The sequence below is a fragment of the Neolamprologus multifasciatus genome, chromosome 5 (genome assembly GCF_963576455.1).
Source record: "Neolamprologus multifasciatus chromosome 5, fNeoMul1.2, whole genome shotgun sequence".
Lineage (NCBI taxonomy): Eukaryota > Metazoa > Chordata > Actinopteri > Cichliformes > Cichlidae > Neolamprologus > Neolamprologus multifasciatus.
The window spans coordinates 18959201-18980813 of record NC_140443.1 but is presented as its reverse complement, the minus strand read 5'-3'; the positions used below and the strand labels follow the sequence as shown (position 1 = coordinate 18980813).

The 21613-nt window shown below is 40.0% G+C and overlaps 2 protein-coding genes across 2 annotated transcripts in view; one reads left to right on the top strand and one right to left on the bottom strand.

Moving 5' to 3' along the window:
- Nucleotides 1–16536, top strand: part of LOC146518427 (voltage-dependent calcium channel subunit alpha-2/delta-2-like) — a 52016-nt gene extending 35480 nt beyond the window's left edge. Inside the window, exons 37-38 of the mRNA XM_085158713.1 lie at nucleotides 71–153; nucleotides 683–16536. Of these exons, the coding sequence (XP_085014839.1) occupies nucleotides 71–153; nucleotides 683–796 (197 nt within the window). The 3' untranslated portion in view covers nucleotides 797–16536. The remainder of the gene's footprint in view (nucleotides 1–70; nucleotides 154–682) is intronic.
- On the bottom strand, nucleotides 8722–20177 carry LOC146518426 (myosin heavy chain, fast skeletal muscle-like). The gene is made up of 41 exons (XM_085158712.1): nucleotides 20156–20177; nucleotides 19908–19959; nucleotides 19252–19464; nucleotides 18754–18897; nucleotides 18504–18660; nucleotides 18274–18301; nucleotides 18054–18165; nucleotides 17878–17970; nucleotides 17737–17800; nucleotides 17551–17649; nucleotides 17318–17421; nucleotides 17076–17214; nucleotides 16865–16983; nucleotides 16618–16767; nucleotides 16366–16536; nucleotides 15948–16254; nucleotides 15780–15853; nucleotides 15616–15703; nucleotides 15396–15513; nucleotides 15160–15283; nucleotides 14928–15064; nucleotides 14571–14826; nucleotides 14243–14485; nucleotides 13979–14155; nucleotides 13750–13895; nucleotides 13567–13657; nucleotides 13101–13490; nucleotides 12885–13011; nucleotides 12393–12511; nucleotides 12111–12307; nucleotides 11849–12032; nucleotides 11605–11770; nucleotides 11365–11489; nucleotides 10830–11138; nucleotides 10532–10735; nucleotides 10318–10443; nucleotides 10052–10222; nucleotides 9853–9957; nucleotides 9667–9762; nucleotides 9422–9553; nucleotides 8722–8876 (listed from the first exon to the last, which is right to left on the bottom strand). The coding sequence occupies exons 3-41, from the start codon at nucleotides 19450–19452 to the stop codon at nucleotides 8856–8858; spliced, it is 5814 nt and encodes a 1937-aa protein (XP_085014838.1). The 5' UTR covers nucleotides 19453–19464; nucleotides 19908–19959; nucleotides 20156–20177; the 3' UTR covers nucleotides 8722–8855.
- Nucleotides 20178–21613: the final 1436 nt, after the last annotated feature.

Genomic DNA, 21613 nt, shown 5'->3' with positions numbered 1-21613 from the left:
TTTTCATTTTTGTAGAGGTAGAAGATGTGTTTTTATGTTTGCTGTTACCGCCATAACCAACAACCAACAGTTCAGGAGGAAAATCCGTGTGAAGTATTGAACAATACACGATATCGTAAAGGCCCGACTTCCTGCTTTGACTACAGTGCCTTAGTAAGTGCCTGTGCTGTTATTATTCAAAGGAATCATTTTGTGTCTTAGTCCTGAGCATGTGATAGGAAATTCAGAGAAAAAAATTATTTGTAACGTCACACAAACAATAATTATCAAGAATAACCAATTAAACTACTATCCAGTGACAACTATTTAAAAAAAATATAGAGACCTGCTACTAAGGAGGTATATTAGATAGTGATTAAAGTTGGAAATTCAGCAGTAAGCAAAACAATGTGTGGCTCTTCTATTCAGTTGCTTTTGCATAGTAAGTGAACTAATGTCCTAATGTCCTAAACTAAAGTCCTAATGCTCCCACAACCGTTGGCTAAGGCTAAAATAAATTATTTTTGTAAAACTGAATTACTTTAATATAATTTCTCTAAATATTAGGGTTTGACACCCCTGAGAAACATAATGTGGTATTGTTCCATTGCATGGTCAGGATTAAGACACATTTTCTTTCTGTAAGACTCCAGGGTCATTAGTTGTGGAGAACAAAAGGATTCACTTTTTACTCTCTTTGCAGGAAAACACGTCAGAGTGTGGACGAGGTCATTCCCTGCAGTCCTCCATAGGAGTCCTCCTCTTCATTCAGCTCACTCTGCCTCTCTTTCATCTCTCACACATGCAAACGCTCTGACATTTTTGATCTCTGTAGGTTAAGGCTCGGATCTACTGAAGAGTAGATCAAACAGAAACTGTAAAATTCTTCTTTTCTGAACTACAAACAGCTCACAGAGAACAGTGCTTGGAAAGAAACCCCTGGATCAGCTCATAGTGTCTTTTGCCTTATTGCTAATGCATTTCTTGGTGTTTCGGGGCTTGAGTGCAAAACATATGATTATAATGCGTTGCGTGTGCATGCTATTTAAACTGAGACAGCATCTTTACATTTTTATTTATTTATTGCATAAAGGCTTAGCCACAGCAAAAAGTCAGGGTGACGACCAAAGCCACCCAGCAGTAGAAGATTGTTGATCATGTTTGTTTGACTGTGTTTCACTGTCTAGAATCTAATGTGGCAGCAGAACAGTGTATCATATTATTACATTACTCCCTGAACTTCCTAGATGTGGTTAAACACAGTTACTTCATGATTTAGCTTTTTCACATAGGGCCACTTAGGTTCCTATAGCTTTTTGCTTAATAAATGCAATTATAATTTATAAAGTGCATCTGTATTTACTTGGGTTATCTTTGGGAAAGGACTCAGGAAAGGAGGAAAATACTTTTTCACAGCACTGTACAGTTTATGCTAGCTCGTAGCCTTCGTCCTCCCGGCCTTTGCAAGTGTAGAGCTGTGTATATATATATATCTGTATATAAAACCCATGGGATACCTTTGAGATGCATGGTATATTTTGAATTCTAGTAAAGTACAAGAAACCTAACACTGTATTTACAGGTAGTGTAAAATACGTAATTATTACTTTCTACCACTGAACGTACGAGGCTGTACGCACCATCACCTTTTATTCTAAGGAGCTCTGGTTGGCTTAACAGACGAGTAAGTTAAATAAGGACAGTACAAAGAGTTTTTAGAGCTTTCAGTACTTAATGTTACTGATCAGCTGAATATATTAAAATGTATATGACTTTTCAACCATACAGTGTCACAGTGTTGTTAACGGTTCAGATAAAGGGCAAACTAAGACATTTAATGGCGGATAGATGGAGATCAATCACTGCCTTGAAAATTTTAATGAAAAAGCTGAATCTGCTGCTGGGTGACTTGAAGACTCCCACCTGTAGGCTGCTCAGATGTTATTTGTGGCACCCATGCTGTTGTTGGCATGAAATGAATCCCTTGCACCTGTTTGTATTTGCTCGTTCGGTCCCAGCAGATGTCTTTGCACATACAGATCAGGAGGCGCTGCACTTACAACTGTTTTTCACACGACGGTAGATCTGGGCCTTCAACCCACATTCAGTTCAGTGTCTTTTGATCCAGTTCTGATCTTTGCCGAGCCAGTTTTAGTACTAAAAATTGGGTCATGCATGACAGGACCCCGAAAGACTTCTCTATCAAGTATCCTTGCCCTCTAATGTCATTAAATTTAGGCACACGTCTGACAGGATTTAGATAAAAATATCCTTTTTCCCCATAAGATTTTTTTTTTTCAAAACTAAATGAGAACAGAGATGTGAAAAGCCAGCGTGACACATCAACAAAGAAGCATCTGTGTGGTTTGCTTGTTTGACTGAATCGTTAAAGCTGAGGTTTGCTTTTTTCTCCGAACACCTCCACAGATGCTCGGTATGATCTTGAAGTGCTTCCAGTCAAGTAAGATGTCATCAGATGATGTGAAATTAAACAACACAAACTAAATTGTCAAACAGTAACTGACTTTGTGAGCTATTAGTGCATCCTTTGTGGACTCCAATATTTAAGTGCTGTGATCATCGGATACTTGCGGTGTAACGTGCAGTGTTAACAGCATAGTCTATTAGCACAAGCCTCGCAGAAGTCAGCATATTGCCAACATGTTTTTAAACATACACGTCAGTTAGTTGATTGATGGGAAGTTCTTTGTCCCTTTTTCTTGTATTGCCAATGTTTGTCAAGTCTGAATTTATGCACTTATGTATGCTTCTGTATGGGGAATGTAGCTTCTGAAAAACGTTCAGTGTTATGAATATGTTCTTCTGCGCTTTCTGACCTTCTGTCGAGATACCCCTGACGTGTCGCTGATCACTGAATGACTTACTGCGGCAGAACATTTCGGTGTTATCATACACTAAGATTTTTGACAACAATAGCAAGAAATGTAGCAGTTTTGTAATTTTGACAGGTGTTTATTACACTAAAGATTCCCCTTCCAACACTTAAACATGTACAAAATGCTGTTTTTGGAATCATTTCTTGCATTTGATTAGATAAAAAAAGAGAAATTTCCTACTTCAGATTAAATCTAATATCTATCAACATATTTGTTGTTCTTAAGTCGACTCTCAGTGTGTGCGCACAGGAGATTTCAAGTTTGTACTGCTGCATAGTTGGCTTTCAAATTAGTTTTGATGTCAAAATCTGTACTCTTGTTACACTCAGATCAAAGGTAACTTCATAGAAAAGACCCCCCCCCCTCTCCTCCCTTCAGCAGATGAATGAGGAAGCAACTTTCAGCTGTCAAACACTGCACAGTCACACTCTGCTTAGTGAAGCTCTAACATCCCCCGGGTAGCACCAGTAGAAAGAACATATTTTGATTTCTTTTGAAGAAAGTGAAAGATAGGAACCTAAAACTGGTGCTACTTGTGATTCATGAGCGCTCGCTGCATGCATGATTAAATGAAGAAATCCGTTTTTCCGCAGTGATTCATTCTTGTCCGTCTTTGTCTGTAATTATTTGATCTGGTTGCAGAGTTAAGGGGTATTTTTTAAAAATGTGTTTTGTTTTTTTTAAATCATGTTTGTAAAAATGCATTTTCTCTCTTCGTCTGCCTGGTGTTCCACCCCGCAGTGCCTTGTTGCACTCGTCATTTTAGATGTCAGGAACATTTGCATCGTAGATGTGGAAATTCACCGTGCAGGCCATGTGAAAGACGCACTTGAATTTCAAGGGTTGCCGTGGTTCAGCTTTGAGAGGACTTTCCGGTCAGGGAATGTGAAAAAAACAAAAAATATGCTCCCATAGAACTTTTAAAGGAAAATATTTTTAGAGGAGCGCAGTCGTGAAAGTGCACAACAGAAGAGTTGGCCTCCTTTTCCTGCCTTCTCATGGACACGTTTGTCAAATCTACACCAACAAACCGGGCCGCCCTTCTGGCGTCTGTCGTCTGATCTCCACACTGTGGTCCAGCCGGGCACAGACACTGTCCATTTACATGGATTTCTACTTTGACCCATCTGCACCACACTATATTCTATATTTGATGCCTGTTGGAAACTTTTCAGTTGTGACTGACTGAAATGAGTGAATGTTAATGTACAGTATACCTACTGTTGTGCATCTCTGCTGTACCCAAGCATGGTGGGGACCTGGAGAAGCAGATTTAAGCTCAACATTGGTTGAAAACCTCAAAAAAAAAAAAAAAAAAAAAAAAATGCTGCTTTCAAAAGAAGACCCCAAACAGGAAACAGCTGTTCCTGTGAGACCTGCAGTATTTCCTTTAGGTCGTTTTGCGTCTTTGAAACAACACTGTTGTACTTTGAGGAAAGAACTTTTGTGGAACTCTTTGTACCCTACAGTACAATATATTCCTGCTGTTGAGGTCAGTGTTGTAGTTTCGTTTTAAATTTAATGGTATTTATTTGCATGATATTTTGAACAGATTTGTGTACATAGTCTGATGGATATTTTACATTCCTGTCTGCATCTGGATCTTCAGCTCTGTCGGGGACGGTGGCGCGATTGTGCCCCAATGTGGATATTTTGGGTAAAGTGGAGGTCGCTGAGCTCTTTGCTGCCTGTAAAGGAACGAAGCTGAAAGTTTGACTTCAGTGAAGCCTACAGTGACTTAGCATTTGTAGTTTAAGCCTTTTGCAGGAAGTTAAAGCACAGAGCATTTAAGATTTATGAGCAGCATACTGCCTGGTTGAACTTTATTTGTTTATTCAGCAAAAACTGATGTAAAAATACTGGAAGTGACTCGTGCTGCATAACAAATAAGGCTGTGGCATGTGTGGGGACGCCCCTTTATTACTAGGCTTTGTTTATGAAATATGTTTAAGTGTTTCTTATTTGTTTATTTCAATGTAAATTTATTTGTTCATTCGTTTGTTTATTTGAGCAACGTGAATGATATTTGCGTTGATCAGAAAGGAAGTGAATATGTTTGGAGGTTGCGCAGGCACAAGGTGCAGTTTACAAGATGAAGAGCGAAATAGGACAAAGTTATCGTTATATCCCGAAGTCTGTGTCCTTTAATTTGTCAAACAAGAAGAATGTCCATGTTTTTTGCTGTAACTTTGCTTTTCATTTTGCCGACGTTGTTGTTTACTTGGGACAGTTTTCTCTCTTTGTGCCAGTCTCCTGCGCCACCTCATTTTTGTACAGACAACGTGAAGCAGTCAGCAGAAGACGAAGGCTTAACTTTGTAAAGATTTTGTCAGCCACATTACAAAATGGATATTTAAATGTTTATATCTTGGGTGATTAAATGCTATTGATATTTTTCACTTCAGCTCTGATTGGTACTTTTTCTTCGCTCATTTGTTATTTTCGTTGGGTGACCCTCACACTTCAGCACACTATTATAACGCAAAGATTTTCACACTGCAGCTCTTTATAATCCCTTATCAAGGAGATGTGCAAAAAGTTACAAAATGTTACTAAAATGAACGAAGTGATTTGCAAATTATTAAAATCTTGGCGCAAAAACAATATATTAACAGCTGAAATTGGCAAGCTGTGCTGATTTTCATTGCAACAAGTTAAAAACATGGGACAGGGAAGTCTTTACCACTGTGATCTATAATATCTTGTTTTAAAAGCATTCCTGGGAACTGAGGATGGTGATTGCTGTATTTTTAAAGATAAAATATATTCACATTTGTTCTTGATGCAGAAACAGTAAGTAAAGGTAACACCTCCCATCTCATACATTTCATTTTATAATACCTGCACCACCTAATAGAGATGTATTACATATGACAGGGTATCAATGGGCCTTTCACTGATGTGCAAGTTACCCATGTTATGTGCCCTAATGCCCCTACCTCATCTTTTTAGAGACATGTCGCTGGTATCAAATTTCAAAATGACAGATATAATTAGAAATAGAAAAAAGTGGAACAAACAAAGCAAAATACCCCCACTTGCATTTCTAAGGTTTAAAAGGTCCTCACCAGGTTCTACAATAATTAAATTAAACCTCAGATAAATAATAAATAAATAATGATACCATGTCACTGATTATTTAAACAAAGCTAATCAAAAATGATTAAGCAGTGTGTAAAAATCAAAGTTGAACCCAGTTCAGTAGCAGAAAGCTGAAGTCATGATTTTCTTTATGACTTTTTAATCGGTCTCTCACATCATTGTGCAGGACTTTTGCCCCATTCCTCTTTCCACTCCTCTATGTTTAAGTACACTGAGGTTCATTTCTGCACAGCTCACTGTAGAGTGATGGACTCGGGCTTGTAAGCCTTTCTGGACTGATAGACAGCAACAGCTGTTCCTTTAAGATCACTGCTTTTCTCCTATTGTGTTAACACAACAGCTGGTCTAGATGGTTATTTTTATTACAATTGCTGCTGCTTACCCTCTTGAATCTTACAGAAGCAGTAAGACTTTTAATTTGTATTTTGGCTTAGATTTGTTAATATTCACACAGTATAACATGTCATGTGTTATTCATCCAAGGTTGTATTTAAATCATTTTTGACTCTAGTAAGCAACAGATGATTTTTTATGACATCCAAAAAACAACAACAAAAAACAACCTTGGATTGAAATTGGTGTACTGATTTTCTATTTTTGTCACAGTCTTCTGTGGATTCAGGCACTGTGTACTCTTTTTAGACCGTGGTGATGCTGCTGTATAATAACTTCAGTTGAGCCACTGAGCAGTTCCTCTGTTATCTGATGCAGAAAAAGTTCTGTCAGCTGTTTAGGATCGCACCAATAATTTTGAGGGGACTGGATGAGAACCAGAAAAGTAATCCAAGAGTTAAGCTGCTTGGAAACTAATCATGGTGATTTTTTTCCAACTTCATTTAGAGAGGATATCAAACAGTAGGCTGAGATCTGTCGCTGACACTAAAACCTCCGGATAGAGGTTGTTGATACTTCTATGATTCAGAAAATCAGCCGTCCTACCCAGCAACTCTTACTAGTCTTGTTTGGAAAAGTGATACCTTCCATCCACCTGGCATTGTGCCTTGTTATGTGGCTTAAGGAGAAATACACCATCCGAATTAGATATGATGTCAGTGGATCAGTGTTTGGCAAAGGAGTTTGAATTATTGTCAATTTAAAACATCATGTTGGATTTATCCAGCAGAGCTCATGAGCTTGTTGGGCATAAGTTGAACTTAGGAGACACAGAACAGACGAGGCGTTCGTGGGAGACGAGGACTGATGTAGGTTTGCTGCAGAAGTGGACCTAATCTGGGTAAAATCGCTTCTAATTACAGTTAACGAAAGATGGGAACTGGAAGCTGTTTTAGTACCAAATGAGTGTGTACTCTTTTTTTTTTTATTTTTTTTTTTAGGTTTTTAGGTGTTGAAGGCATGTATCCTCTCAATAAAATATTGTGTGGCTGGTTGTTTTTAAAGGGTTTTATTTGTGGTCAGAAATACTGTGATTTTGATGGGATAATGACTGAAATTTATGTGGCACACTGACAGAGAGCCGTTCAGTGGTTGGTGTGGCGATTGCTTGGTGACTTCAATATACTAATATCGATGCAGTGATTCTGGAGCAGAGTTCAAGCTTGATTTGAAAGATTTTAAAGTTATTTGGAGAAAAATGTTACAGTAACACACCGTGCTTGGCTGTGTCAGTTGATATTTAAGCAATAAGAATGAAAAAGAGACTTAAAAAACAAAGTGTAGGGAACTAAGACTCATACAATACCAGACTGTTCCCTGTGTGTAGTTAAATAAGACATCTAACAATATGTAGGCATGTAAAGAATCTCACATGGTGCCATATATTCAGGAACAAACAGGTGCACTGAGAGGAGGGGAGGAGGCAGCTGTCAGGATATATTAATGACAATGGTCCCTGAAGAGGAAACATATGCTGGATTGCTGCCTTGCCCCAGAGGACTTGACTAAATAATTTGGTGTTAGAAAAAGCAGCAACGCACCACACCCCATCTTAAAAGGTTCATATCTAAAGACACAGTTGAACTCAGCATGTGTCTGCTGACATTTTAGAATAATGTTTTTCACTGCTGTGCAGGACAAATACATAAGCATTAGCAGCATGCTCAATGAGAGGAAGGCTGTGCAGGTACGATGCAGACAGTGATGATGTGTTTCGTTGCTTTTCGCATAAAACGTCTGAAGAAGTTTAGACATGACATGTTATACAAAGTTAAAAAGCTATCTGATGCTTTGCTGCTCCTACAACCACAACTTGTGGGTTTACACTTGTGGATTAAAAAAAAAGTAAATATGTGTAATACAGAGATAACGAGAGCAGATCATCTCCATCTCACGCTATCACTAGCATCCTCCTCTGTCACACCAACCATCCGCGTGGTGTTCTTCATTACATCCATGAATCTCCTCTGTTCTTTTCCTCTTCCCCTATATTCAACATCCCCCATCTAATAAATCCACTATTGCTCCTCTGCAAACCCAAACCATCTCAGCCTTACCTCTCTAACTTTGTCTCTAAACCACTTGTTACCCTTCTGTCACTAATCACCCGTCACACTCATCTCCACCCGCTCCATCCTGCCTGGACTCTCTTCTTGACCTCTCTTGTGCGATCCCTGACCCAAGGCATTTTTTCCCTTACTTTTACTGACTAGACTCCAGTCTCAACAAACAAAGCACCAAATATAATATAATATAATATAATATAATATAATATAATATAATATAATATAATATAATATAATATAATATAATATAATATAATATAATAAAAACTATGAAGACACTCAGATTTGAAGGATTTTGTTTTTATTGTGGAACGTTTAAAGACAGCAGACTGGTCAAGTCAACAACATTTAATGAGAGTATTTCAACGAAAAATCATATTTTATGATTCTCATTTGAGTCTCTCATAGAAGTTGCAGCTTATTCTTCAGCTTCCTTTCCCTGAAACAGACAGAAAAAAACACACACACACACACATGATAAGTTCACTCAAACTGTGGAAGGAAAACTTTGTCCCTGTGAAGACAGAGAAAATATTCTGTCTTTAAAGAGACCTTTTTTTGATCATTTCCAGTGCTGTGTTTTAGTTGTTCATTATTTAAGATAATACCCATTTATCTTATACACAGCTTATTATTTGTCTGAAACACAACCATTTTAGCTCCTTTCCCCCTGCCTTTAAGCTGGCTTTCCTCTGATTGGCTGCCCCTCACAAATAGAAGATTTGATGGGTGAGGTTTACAGTGACAGCTTAGGTATACCTGCTTTCTTTGACATCATGAAGATTTAAAAGCAAAACACAATCTCTGAAACTGAGTGTTTAGAGAGTGTGAGTATGTGTGTTTGTTTATGTACACATTTGTCTGTGTGTGTGTGTCAGAAATTAAGCAAAAATAACTTGACTAATAATTTCACCTGAGAAGTTTGAAATGTCATAATTAAGGACAAAATCAATGATGAATGCATGAGTTTTATGCATTACTTACTTTTCCAATTTCACGACTCTTAGCCCTCAGCTTGTTGACCTGGGACTCGGCGATGTCAGCGCGCTCCTGAGCTTCCTCCAGCTCGTGCTGAACCTTCCTCAGCCTTGAAATGTGAGTATTGGCTTGCTCCTCCTACAATGAGATAAAACAATGGAGTTAACTGTCATAAAGACTGAAGATACAGAGAATAAATGACTGACTCACAAACAGCAAAGTATTTCATACTGTGAAACATTTTAACTTACAGCCTCCTCAGCCTGTCTCTTGTAGGCCTTCACTTTCAGCTGCAGCTTATCCACCAGATCTTGAAGCCTGGCAATATTCTTCTTGTCCTCCTCCGTCTGCAGTTTACATAAAGTCACAGCAAATGTAATCATATGGACTTTCCCGGGATACCAGCATCAACAAAATCAAATAAAACACCTTCCTACCTGATAGGTAAGCTCTTTCACTCTTCTCTCATACTTGCGAACACCTTTGACAGCTTCAGCTCCTCGTCTCTGCTCAGATTCAACTTCAGATTCAAGCTCACGTACCTAAAATAGGAACAATGTATGACAATGATGGGAGTTCAAAAATAAATAATGTGAAAAAAAAGTTGAGGCCATGCTGGTGAAAAATGGTCTTTACCCTAGCCTCCAGTTTCTGGAGCTGCTTCTTGCCGCCTTTCATGGCCAGGTTCTCAGCTTCATCAAGGCGGTGCTGCAGGTCCTTCACTGTCACCTCCAGGTTCTTCTTCATCCTCTCCAAATGAGCACTGGTGTCCTGCTCCTTCTTCAGCTCTTCTGCCATCATGGCAGCCTGAAATTTCATATCATATGTATTGTTGTAACTGTTAGGCTAATATAGTTGCCAGAGAATGAGTTACTGTGTAAACACTCATCAGGGTGGCTCACATCAGTGATGGCCTTCTTGGCCTTTTCTTCAGCATTTCTGGCCTCCTGGACAGCATCTTCCACTTCACCTTGGATCTGAATGAAATCAGCCTCCAGCTTCTTCTTGGTGTTGATAAGGCTGGTGTTCTGAAAGGAAATACAGGATAATGAATTACATATTCGGACTTTCACCTGTCAAATTGAAAACATATGAAGTTTTTGAATCGTAACTAACCTGAGAGTGCAGCAGTCCCACACGCTCGCTGGCATCAACCAGCTCCTGTTCAGCAATCTTGCGGCCTCTCTCTGTTTGCTCCAGTGCAGCTCTCAGCTCCTCGATCTCAGCCTGCATCAGGTTGTTTCTGCGCTCCACCATTGCAACCTGCTCCTTCATGTCTTCTTGGCTTCTAATGGCTTCATCAAGATGGAGCTGGGCATCCTGAAATGTGCGATATTAAGAGGTAACAGTACCCACTTTAAGCTACTTTTCAGATAATTTTAGAAACTTCGGGCAAATCCTTCAGTGGACCCACCTTCAGCTGTCCCTGCACATTCCTCAGCTGTTTTTGGGATTCAGCTGCCTGGCGGTTGGCATGACTCAGCTGAATCTCCATCTCATTCAGGTCTCCCTCCATCTTCTTCTTGATTCTCAGGGCATCATTCCTGCTCCTGACCTCAGCATCCAGAGTGCTTTGCATGGACTCGATCACTCTCTGGCTGTTCCTCTTGATCTGTTCAATCTCCTCGTCCTTCTCTGCAATCTTCCTGTCAACTTCACTCTTGACTTGGGTGAGCTCAAGCTGAACACGGAGAATCTTGGATTCCTCGTGCTCCAGAGTAGCCTTTGAAAAAGTGTGAACCATATTAACACAACCTTTCCTTTAGTATAAATATACAAACTGACTGTTATAAAGAAGAATAAAGAAGAAAAAATAGCTCAGACATAGCGCATCGAATACTTTTCAAGGATAAATCTCACACAGATATGCTTCAAATTGTTTGAGCAGAACATGCACTTCTTTTGCACAGAAGCCAAACTCAGCTCAGGAATTGTAGATTCAGTTTTACCTCGGCCTCTTCCAAAGCTGTCTGGATTTCTGACTTCTCAATTTCCACTGTCTTCTTTCCCTTCTCAAGCTCGTGGATGGTTTTACCGGTTTCGCCAAGTTGTTCACTCAGGTCTGATATCTCCTCTGTTCAAGCAGATTTTCAATACATGAACATACTGGTCAATTTAAACATTCAAAATACTTCTCAAGTGTATTTTATTGACAGAGTGCTTGGTGAAAACTGGATTAATGGTCTTACGTTGCAGGTTCTTGTTCTCCCTCTTCAGGGTCTCCAGGTGATCAAGAGCTTCCTCGTAGGAGTTTTTCATCTTGAACAGCTCAGTGCTGAGAGAACGAGCCTCCTTCTGAGCTCCCTCCAGCTCTGCCTGGCTTTCCTCATACTTCTGTTTCCACTCTGCAAGAACCTGAAGATACAGCAAACTATTTAGTTTCTCTTTCTTTTAAACTGTCATCATATTCATATACAAAGAAAAATGCCGTACCTTGTCAAAGTTTCTCTGCTTCTTGTCAAGGTTAGCAGCCAGAGCATTAGCTCTCTCCACGTCGATCATCAGGTCCTCCACTTCACCCTGCAGTCTCTGTTTGGTCTTTTCCAGAGAGGCACATTTTGCATTCACAGCTTCGATGGACTCCTCTGCATCCTGGAGACGCTGGGCGAGCTTTTTCCTGTTAAGAACATTCAGTTTTCAGACTTGCTGTATATTAATCACGACACGAGAAAAAAATATAAGGTTGGAGACTTACTTTGCCTCCTCTAGCTCCTCAGTGCGCTGAATAGCATCAGTTTCATATTTGGTCCTCCACTGAGCCACCTCGCTGTTTGCCTTGGACATTGAACGCTGCAGCTCAGCTTTGGCTTCCTGCTCCTCCTCATACTGCTCCCTGAGGAGGTCGCAGTCATGACGAGCTGACTGGACAGCATGAGCCAGGGCGTTCTTGGCCTATAATCCAAACAAAAAACAGATAATTATTTGACAGAAAACTTTTTTCGCCTTTTCTTCTCCCACAGTTTTCAAATTCTGTTACCTTGACTTCCTCCTCTATGTGCCTCTTAAGCTCCTCAATTTGCTGAGTGTAGGCCAGTTTGCCTCTGGTCAGCTGAGACACGAGAGCTTCTTTCTCCTCGATCTGGCGTGAATATTCACCTAAGCAACGATTTTTTTAGTTATTAGCATACTCAACAGCATCAACAAGGGAATAAGCATAAATTGATGCACCATAAATTTTCCACTGTTGCAACTGAAGAACAACAACATTAAAAACCTTAATGAACCCCAAACTTGTGAATAGTATCCCTAATGAGGTTAGAAATATCCACATCACTACATTTTTAACTTGTAAAAATGTATGTGAATATCCATTGTTACAGATCTCGCTGCTGTTTGCATTTTTCCTCAGTACCACTATCACAACCCACCAGGTGAAGTGGTTACATCATGAATCTCGGCTCCTTTGTCAGTCATTTTATTTTTTTAAGGTAATACAAAACATGATTTTCATATGAAGTGAGTTTCGTACCATTTTCAGTCTGAAGTCGTGCTTTTTGTGCACCAATATCATTCAGCTGACGAACATTTTCATCATTCTTTGACTTGAGCTCACTTAGCTGATCTTCCAATGTCCTGCACATCTTCTCAAGGTTTGCCTGATGAAATAAATCATGTATTAGTAAAAGAAATAAATACATACATAAATAATAAAATTACAGTTTATTTTCCACTTTTGCTAGTTTACCTTGGCTTTGGCAATACCCTCCATGTTGCTTGCAAGGTCATCAATCTCCATCTTGTACTCGCTTTTCTCTTTCTCCAGCTTCTGTTTGACCCTCTGCAGGTTATCAATCTGCTCTCCTAGCTCGGCCACGCTGTCAGCCTGCTTCTTGCGGAGAGCTGCGGCGGTGGCTTCGTGCTGCAGGGTGGCCTCTTCGAGATCACGCCGCAGCTTCTGAAACTCAGCCTCGCGCTTCTTGTTCATCTCAATCTGAGCTGCAGTGGCCCCGCCAGCTTCCTCGAGTCTCTCACTGATCTCCTCCAGCTCTCTGGAGAGATCAGACCTCTGCTTCTCCACCTTGGCCCGAGCAGCGCGTTCAGCCTCAATCTCCTCCTCAAGCTCCTCAATACGAGCCTAAAACACAAAAAAGTTTAAGCTAAGTTGAACATATTTGAAGATTTTTTGCTATAGTAAATACTTCTAATTATACCTGAAGTTCCTTTATCTTCTTCTGTAACTGCAGTCCCAGAGATTGCTCATCCTCGATCTTACTCAGGAGCTGGCTAACCTCAAAGTCCTTCCTAAAGGGGAAAAAATGATAATGGCATATTACAATTGTATTTATCAGAGAATATTTTAGTGCAGATAAATATATATGAATTATTTTTCTTACTTCTTTATTTTCTCATCAGATTGCTGCTTATCGTTCTCCAGATCCATGATGGTTTCTTGGGCCAGTTTAAGGTCACCTTCAAGCTTTCTTTTAGCCCGCTCAAGGTCCATGCGAAGCTTCTTTTCTTGCTCCAGGGAACCTTCAAGCTACCAAAGACAGAGATATTTCATGGATTTAGAAAGTGTATTAGTGGACTGTTGGTTTTCAGATGAGTTTTTAAAATACTCACATCGTCCACTTGCTGCTCCAGCTTGGTCTTGGCCTTCGTCAGACTGTTAACTTTGTCTTCCTCTGCCTGCAGGTCATCGAGGGTCTGCTGATGGGCCTCTTGGAGGGCTTTCTTTTCTTTGCTCAGCTTGGCAATGGACTCATCTTGAGCAGCCAGTTCCTCTGTGAGGTTTTTGACCTTCAAAAGTTGACATGAATATAAACTTACAAATGATTTTCTCAACACTTAAGCAAAACAATACATTGTTAAAAGAGGGAGTATAACCTTGTTCTCAGTGGCATGTTTCTCCTTTTCCACTTTGGCCAGGGTCAGCTCCAAGTCATCAATATCCTTCTTCAGCTCAGAGCACTCGTCCTCCAGCTTCCTCTTCTTTGCAGTCAGCTCAGCGTTCATTTCCTCCTCATCCTCCAGTCTCTCGGCTGTCTCTTTGAGTTTGGCCTCGAGCTGGATTTTTGCTTTAATGAGCCCCTCACACCTTTCCTCTGCATCAGCAAGGTTTTCACCTTCCTAAAAGGCAACACAAGTTTTTTAATCAAATTAATTATTTGATAATCTGTAGACACTGTGCATGCAAGGTAGCGACTGAACTCACAGACTGCACTTGTAACAGTAAGTCATTCTTCTCCTGCAGCAGAGAAACCATCTTTTCCTCCAGTTCTTTCTTCTTAGCCAGAGCCTTTGCCAGATCCTCTTTGGTCTTTTCAAAGGTCTCTTTCATTGCGGCCATCTCTTTCTCTGTCTCTGCACTCTTCAGCAGAGGCTTAATCTTGAAGTACAGCTTCATCCACGGCCAGGTTTTGACATTCATGAATGAACGGATGTTGTACTGGATGGAGAAAATAGCATCTCTGATAAAAGAAAGAAAGGACGAGTTATAAAATGTTTGTTTTACAAATTAAATTGCAGGTTTCACAAACGTCTGTCACAGCGTCAGCGACAGACAGCTTACCTCCTCTCCATCATCTTGACAAACTCGCGCCTCATGAGGAAACCTCTGCAGAGAGCCTGAGTCATTGTGACCAGCTCAGCCAGCTTCTCGTCTCTCATCTCCTCCAGAGTTCCCAGCAGACCGGCTTTGAAGAACACCTGAAAGTTAGTAATACAAATTATTTTTAATTTGTTAACTATTCTCCATATTTCAGCATAAACAGAATTTTCCAGAGAGATTTTTCTTTCTCTACCTTGGTGTGACCAAACTTGTACTGAGAGTGGTCCACATTGATGGATCCCAGAAGTTTCTCTGAGGCCTTCTTGTTGTCAATGAACTGTCCCTCAGGAATGACGCTAGCATTCAATACCTTGTATCTAAAGTAAAGAGTTCAATCACCTAGTCAGATGCAGTGGCTTTAAGATAATAATAAAAGTAATAATAATAAAAAAAACATTTCATTGTCAGTGAAGATGCTAGCAGTGTTACCTCTGCTTGAAGTCACCGTAGAGGATTCTGCTGGGGAAACCTTTCCTGCAGATCCTGATACCCTCCAGCACACCGTTACACCTCAGCTGGTGGATGACCAGGAAGTTCTCCATGAGACCTGTAATATGTCGTTAAACAAACACATTTTGACAAGAGTGACAGAATGAAAATGTGAAACAGTGAAAGCACATCACAGGTTTGATTTCTTTCAGCCATGTACCTGGCGTCTTTGACTCATTGGGAATCAAGCAGCGCACAAAGTGAGGATGAGTGCTCCTCAGGTTGGTCATCAGCTTGCCCAGATTCTCCTGAAGCATTAAAACAGCATCGAGTTAACAAAATAAATGACAAGTATCTCTAGTAAGTGATTATTCTACATCTTACCCTGAACAATGCAGACACTGTCTGGAAGGAGCCACCCTTCTTTTTGCCACCTTTCTTGCCACCACCGCCCTCAGCTGTCAGTGGGACAGTTACAGTGAAATGATTAAAGCAAGAAATGACAATGCATTTTTAATATCTAATAAACTGTGGGGAAATTACAATTGATACCTTCTGAAGCGGCATGAGATGCATACAGGAAAGCCAACAGCTTTGTTGAAGACTTCTGGTAGAGCTGTACCACAGAGTCGTTCAGGGGGTCTTTGTTCTTCTCCAGCCAGCCGACGACATTGTAGTCAACAGTACCAGCATAGTGCACCAGGGAAAAGTGGGCCTCAGCTTTGCCTTTGGCAGGCTTTGGTTTCTGGAAGGGGGCACTTTTGCCAACATGCTGGTCATAGAGTTTGCTCTTGAAGGTCATGTCTGTTGCCTTGGGGACAATGCACTCCTCTTCAAGGATGGAGAAGATGCCCATTGGCTGCCATGATGAAACATGAAGCAAATTATTTCAAGGCTTCAGACTGATTTCGGTTTTTATCAACACACAGTACAGAGTTCATGTGGTAAAAAAAACACAAAGTGTCTTCACCTTCTCAATAAGCTCAATGCAGGCAGCCAAGTCCATACCAAAGTCAATGAACTCCCATTCAATGCCCTCTTTCTTGTACTCTTCTTGCTCCAGGACAAACATGTGATGGTTGAAAAACTGTTGCAGTTTTTCATTGGTGAAGTTGATGCACAGCTGTTCCAGGCTGTTGAACTGCAAAGGGAAAAAATCCTTATTATATCAAAATGTTTCAATAAAAAAGGTATAAAACGGTGTTATTTCCGGCTCACTTACATCAAAGATTTCGAATCCAGCGATGTCGAGCACACCGATGAAGAACTGTCTCGGCTGCTTTGTGTCCAACATCTCGTTGATTCTGACGACCATCCACAAGAACATTTTCTCATACACGGACTTGCAGAGCGCCGAGACGGCATTGTTGACCTGATTTTACAGATCGACGACAAAAACAAAGGATGAGAGAATGTCACACAAATAAACTGTTAAAGTTGTAAAAACAGGATGGATTAGGATATTTCACCTGCGGGACAGTCTGACCCTTAGTCACAAACTCGTTTCCAACTTTGACTCTTGGGTAGCACAGTGCCTTAAGCAAGTCAGATGAGTTCAGGCCCATAAGGTAGGCGATTTTATCTGCGACTGAGAGTAGAGAGAAAGACAGTAGGACAATTAGCAATAGTGGTTTTAGTTTGTTTCATACTTAAAGTTTTTTTTTTTAAGGTCCAACATACCCTCAGTGCCATCTGGCTCAGCCTGCTCTTCTCGCTGCTTCTGCTTGAACTTCATGTTTCCGTGTTGCATCGCAGCTCCAGTCAGTTTATACATGCTAATTTTCTCCTCTGCGGTGAAGCCCAGGATGTCAATGGCAGTCTAGGTATATTAAAATAAATAAGTCATTCACACAAAGCTCTTTCATTTAATACAGTCCTAAATGTTTTTTTTTATAGTAACCTATATTTAATCATTTTCTTACATCAGTAGCGATGAATTCTTCAACGTCATTGATACTCTTGACAGTGATTTCACCCTGACTGATCATGGGATAGTCGTATGGGTTTGTGGTGATCAAGAGAGCCTCTAAAGAAAACAAAAAAATACATGCCAATATAATACGCTATACAATACAGAGAAACAACACATATATGTTATATATTGTTGTTTACAAGCTATGGAAAAACTGAGATATTTTAATTATTATTCTCTAACCGATGAGCTCAGGTTTGTGGCCTGTTGTGAGCTGATAGAAGATATGGTAGCTCCTCTCAGCAGAGAGCTGGAACGTCACTCTAGACTTCTCCAGCAGATCTGTAAAACAAATCAGGATGAGGATAAGAAAGTCCATAGGCTAACAGGACAGAGACGAAGGATGTTCTTGATCATTTGTAGCCTCACATGTTTCAATGTCTGCTGAGGCCAATTTCCCAGTTGTGCCAAAATGGATTCTGATGAATTTACCCTTTTAAAAAGAAAAGACTGGATTAGTATGATTTTTTTATTTATTTATTTAGAAAGGCTTAATTAATAGACACTTACAAAACGGGATGAGTTGTCATTCCTCACTGTTTTGGCATTACCATAAGCCTCCAGCAGTGGATTAGCTGCAATGATTTGATCCTCAAGGGACCCCTGAAAGTTTAAAATGACACGTTTGTATTTTGTGTATTTCTTTATTTTCATATACATAATTTAAAACACATTGCATGACTTACCTGCATTTTTCCAGGGACTTGCTCGGTTTTCTTTCCTCCAGCCACTGCGATTGTCGCAAAGTACTGGATGACACGCTTAGTGTTGACAGTCTTTCCTGCACCAGATTCTCCACTGTAGTCACAAAAACACCTCATTAGCAAGAAAACCCCCTTGCACTGGGTAATCGTGTGCACACACACGCAAAAACATTTGCTGAATTCTTTTAAAAAAGAAACTTACGTGATAAGGATGGACTGATTCTCACGGTCTGTGGAGAAACAGTAACAAAGATATTGGCCATCATTTATATTAACAGTAATGCAGTGACCCGCTATCAGAGCTTAATGTGTATATGTAAGTTATTTTATCGTTACTACTGCTCCACAAGGTAAGTTCAAAACTTAAATTGTTCCTGTCTTGTTATATGAGCCTGGTATCACATGCAATGTGCTGCAACACATGCTTCATACCTTGGAGCATGAACTGATAGGCGTTATCAGAGATGGAGAAGATGTGGGGTGGAGCCTCAACTCTCTTCTTGCCCCTGTATCCTGCAACAACCATTGAATCATACACTGGGAGCCACTTGTAGGGGTTCACAGTGACGCAGAAAAGCCCCGAGTAGGTCTGTGGAGTTAGAGAGGATCATTTATGATGCAGATCTTCCATTTGTCATGAGCATGAGTATCAGCTATGGAGTTCTGATCAAGAGAAACTCACGTAGATCATCCATGCTGCATAGCGCTCTTTGAGGTTATACAGCACAGTAGGCTCACTGAGGTGGGTCATCATGGCCATGTCCTCAATCTTATCGAACTTTGGAGGGTTCATGGGGAAGACTTCATCTTCTTTCACAGTGATAGTCTAACGCACAGACAGAAAAAAACATTAGTGGCACAGATATCAGTGGGCAAGTGGGCCAAACTTATTAAACAAGCAAAGACAATCAGTTTATCTATTCCCTTAGAGGTCAGAAAAACAACACGTGCACATAATTGATTTCCTGCTATTCTGTTTTATTTTAGCTGAAAATGAAGCTGTGCTGCTTAGTTATTTTTTTCTAATATGCATACAATCCTGAGGCCTTCATTCCTGAGACCACACTAGATATTTGAAGTCACCCACTCAATCAAGTAGTCTGGCTCATGCAGCTCGGCTCTATAACATTTACACTACAATAACAATAAAAAAGGTTTTGCAGAGTCAAGACACTCTCACCTTCCCGCACAGAGTCTCCACGGTGGCTTTGCCGCCCTCTCTCTTAATAAGTTTCCCCTTGAGGTACATTTCATTGGGCTCAGTCACAAAGTATGCTGTTTTAGCATCAAATGGAGTGTTCTGGGCTTCAATGCGCTCTCTTTCTGGCTTGCGGAGGTAAACGGCCGCCGGGCCAAAACACTCCATCTCTGCGTCTCCCATGATGACTCTTTACTGCAAGTAAGTAAAACAAGACAACAGTCATTATTTCTTCTCGCTCCTGATGGCAACACAGTACTGCACGAGGATAAAGAATCCTGAAGCTGTTGTGGATGTCAAATGAAGTGACAGCTGGACTGTGTTTAAAATACTTTGTAACAAACACTCCAAATTGTGTGTAACCCACGACTGCCTATATCTGCTCCAAAATATTAAAATATTAAGAGGTAAAAGGCACTAGGCACTGAACAAAACGAACAATTTCTCATCTTTATTCAACGATTCAAACATGATAATAAAGTGAGAAGCCTCAACATGAACTCTGTTAATTGATTTGTAAACCATCTCACAAAATGCTAAATGAACAGCTGGATATTCAAGCATCAAAGTCTCATTTACAGCATATAAACAATGCTATTAATTAAAAGTGTCTTTTGATAAACATGGAAAGCAATTACCTTTTCCCCTCCCTTCAGAAAAAAAACAGCTGTTGATGGTCCTGTGAGGGTTCTGATGAAGAAAAGGAAAAGATAAATTGTTCAAATGAATAAGTGTAATTAAACTAATAAAATAAATAAAAAGGCACTCGGTCTGCAGAAAAGTCCTGGCATTAGCACAGCGGTCCTGTCTCTGGCAGTAAATGATCATGCCCTGCATTGTTCATTAAGCTGCTGGCTCTCCTCCTGCTAATAAAAGACTCACTCACCTTGACTGGAGGCTTGGCAGTCCTTGTGGGTGTCCAGCCTTCCTTTTTATATAGGGAGATCTGTGTTCACTCAGCAGAAATGGCCTCCTTTATTTGGTCAGGTTGTTTTGTGGTATTTCCTCGAGTATTTTTGCCTCCGCTCTGTCCCCTGCCGTCACTGATCAACAGGCTCTTTCACTTTTTAGTTGTCACATATTCTGAATGACTTGTTTACAGAGGCATGTTTCAGGCAATGATAACAATTTTAATCGGGAAATAATATCAAGAGTGAATGACACATTATAGTAAATATAATTGTATTTATATATGTAAATATAATTATGTAATTATAAATTTAGTAAAAGTCTAAATAAAAGTAAATAAATTAACCTCACTGGTGTCATTAGATAAGCGTGGCTTTGCTTTCTATTGTCATTAATTAAAATACTACTCGGTATAATTTATATATTTAAAATAGGAATCAATAGATCCTAAGGCACTGACGTATGTGACAGAGAGCACAATTGTCCTGTTGTAAAGTATTTCACTGCTGCAGTAAAGATGCCACACAAGGCACCGCTGTCAAACAGGAAGCCTTAAAAAGTGTATAAATAGATGAAGACACTGGCAATGCAACATTTTTGAACTTTGTCTAAATATTGTTCTGGTGATCGGTACTGAAGTTCAGACATTGTGTTGGTCTTTACAATAATCTCTTTAATGCACCCTGGCACTGCAGAGGATCTGAGTTTAGCCGTGGAGAAGCTCTCATGTGTCCCTGGGATTCTGTTGCAGAAGCCTTGCAAGTCTTTCCTGTGACAAAGGAGCACAATTGGGCCTAACAGCTGCTAATCTAAGAACTTGTGAAAATGATGATACCTCACGATAGCAGAAACATGCACTGGGGTCTGGGGTTTTATGAAATCCCACACTTAATTAAATTTGCTCAGTAGCGAGAATGGACAAAAGAAAGCAGAACAATGTTCATATTTATAGCACTTTAATTTCCTCTGTCCCAGAAATGCTGAATGTATCCGGTAAACACATGTCGAACAAATGTTGCTTTGAAGTTTGACCAATACAAATGCCAATCACAGAATACGTCATGCGCTATAATCAGAATTTACCTTCAAAACAAACCTCTGCGAGCAGTTTCATGCCTTGAAAAGTTCACTAATACTCTCTGCATGATAATGCTGCTGGCCAGAGTATCTCATTATCCCATTATAACAAGCCAAGGGTGAATATCTTGGTGAAGGAACTCAGTTAATGTGATAAAATTACACTTTAACGCCCCACATATAGTGTTCATAAGCAGTATTTAATATTGAACAAATGGGTTATGACAGATACTGTGTACTTAGACACATATATATGATTTTAATTAACTATATATACATTTATCAAGAAATTCAGCTCCTGTTTCATGCTTGTGGACGGATAATAAATGAGAAAAGAACGTTTAGATATGCTGACAAA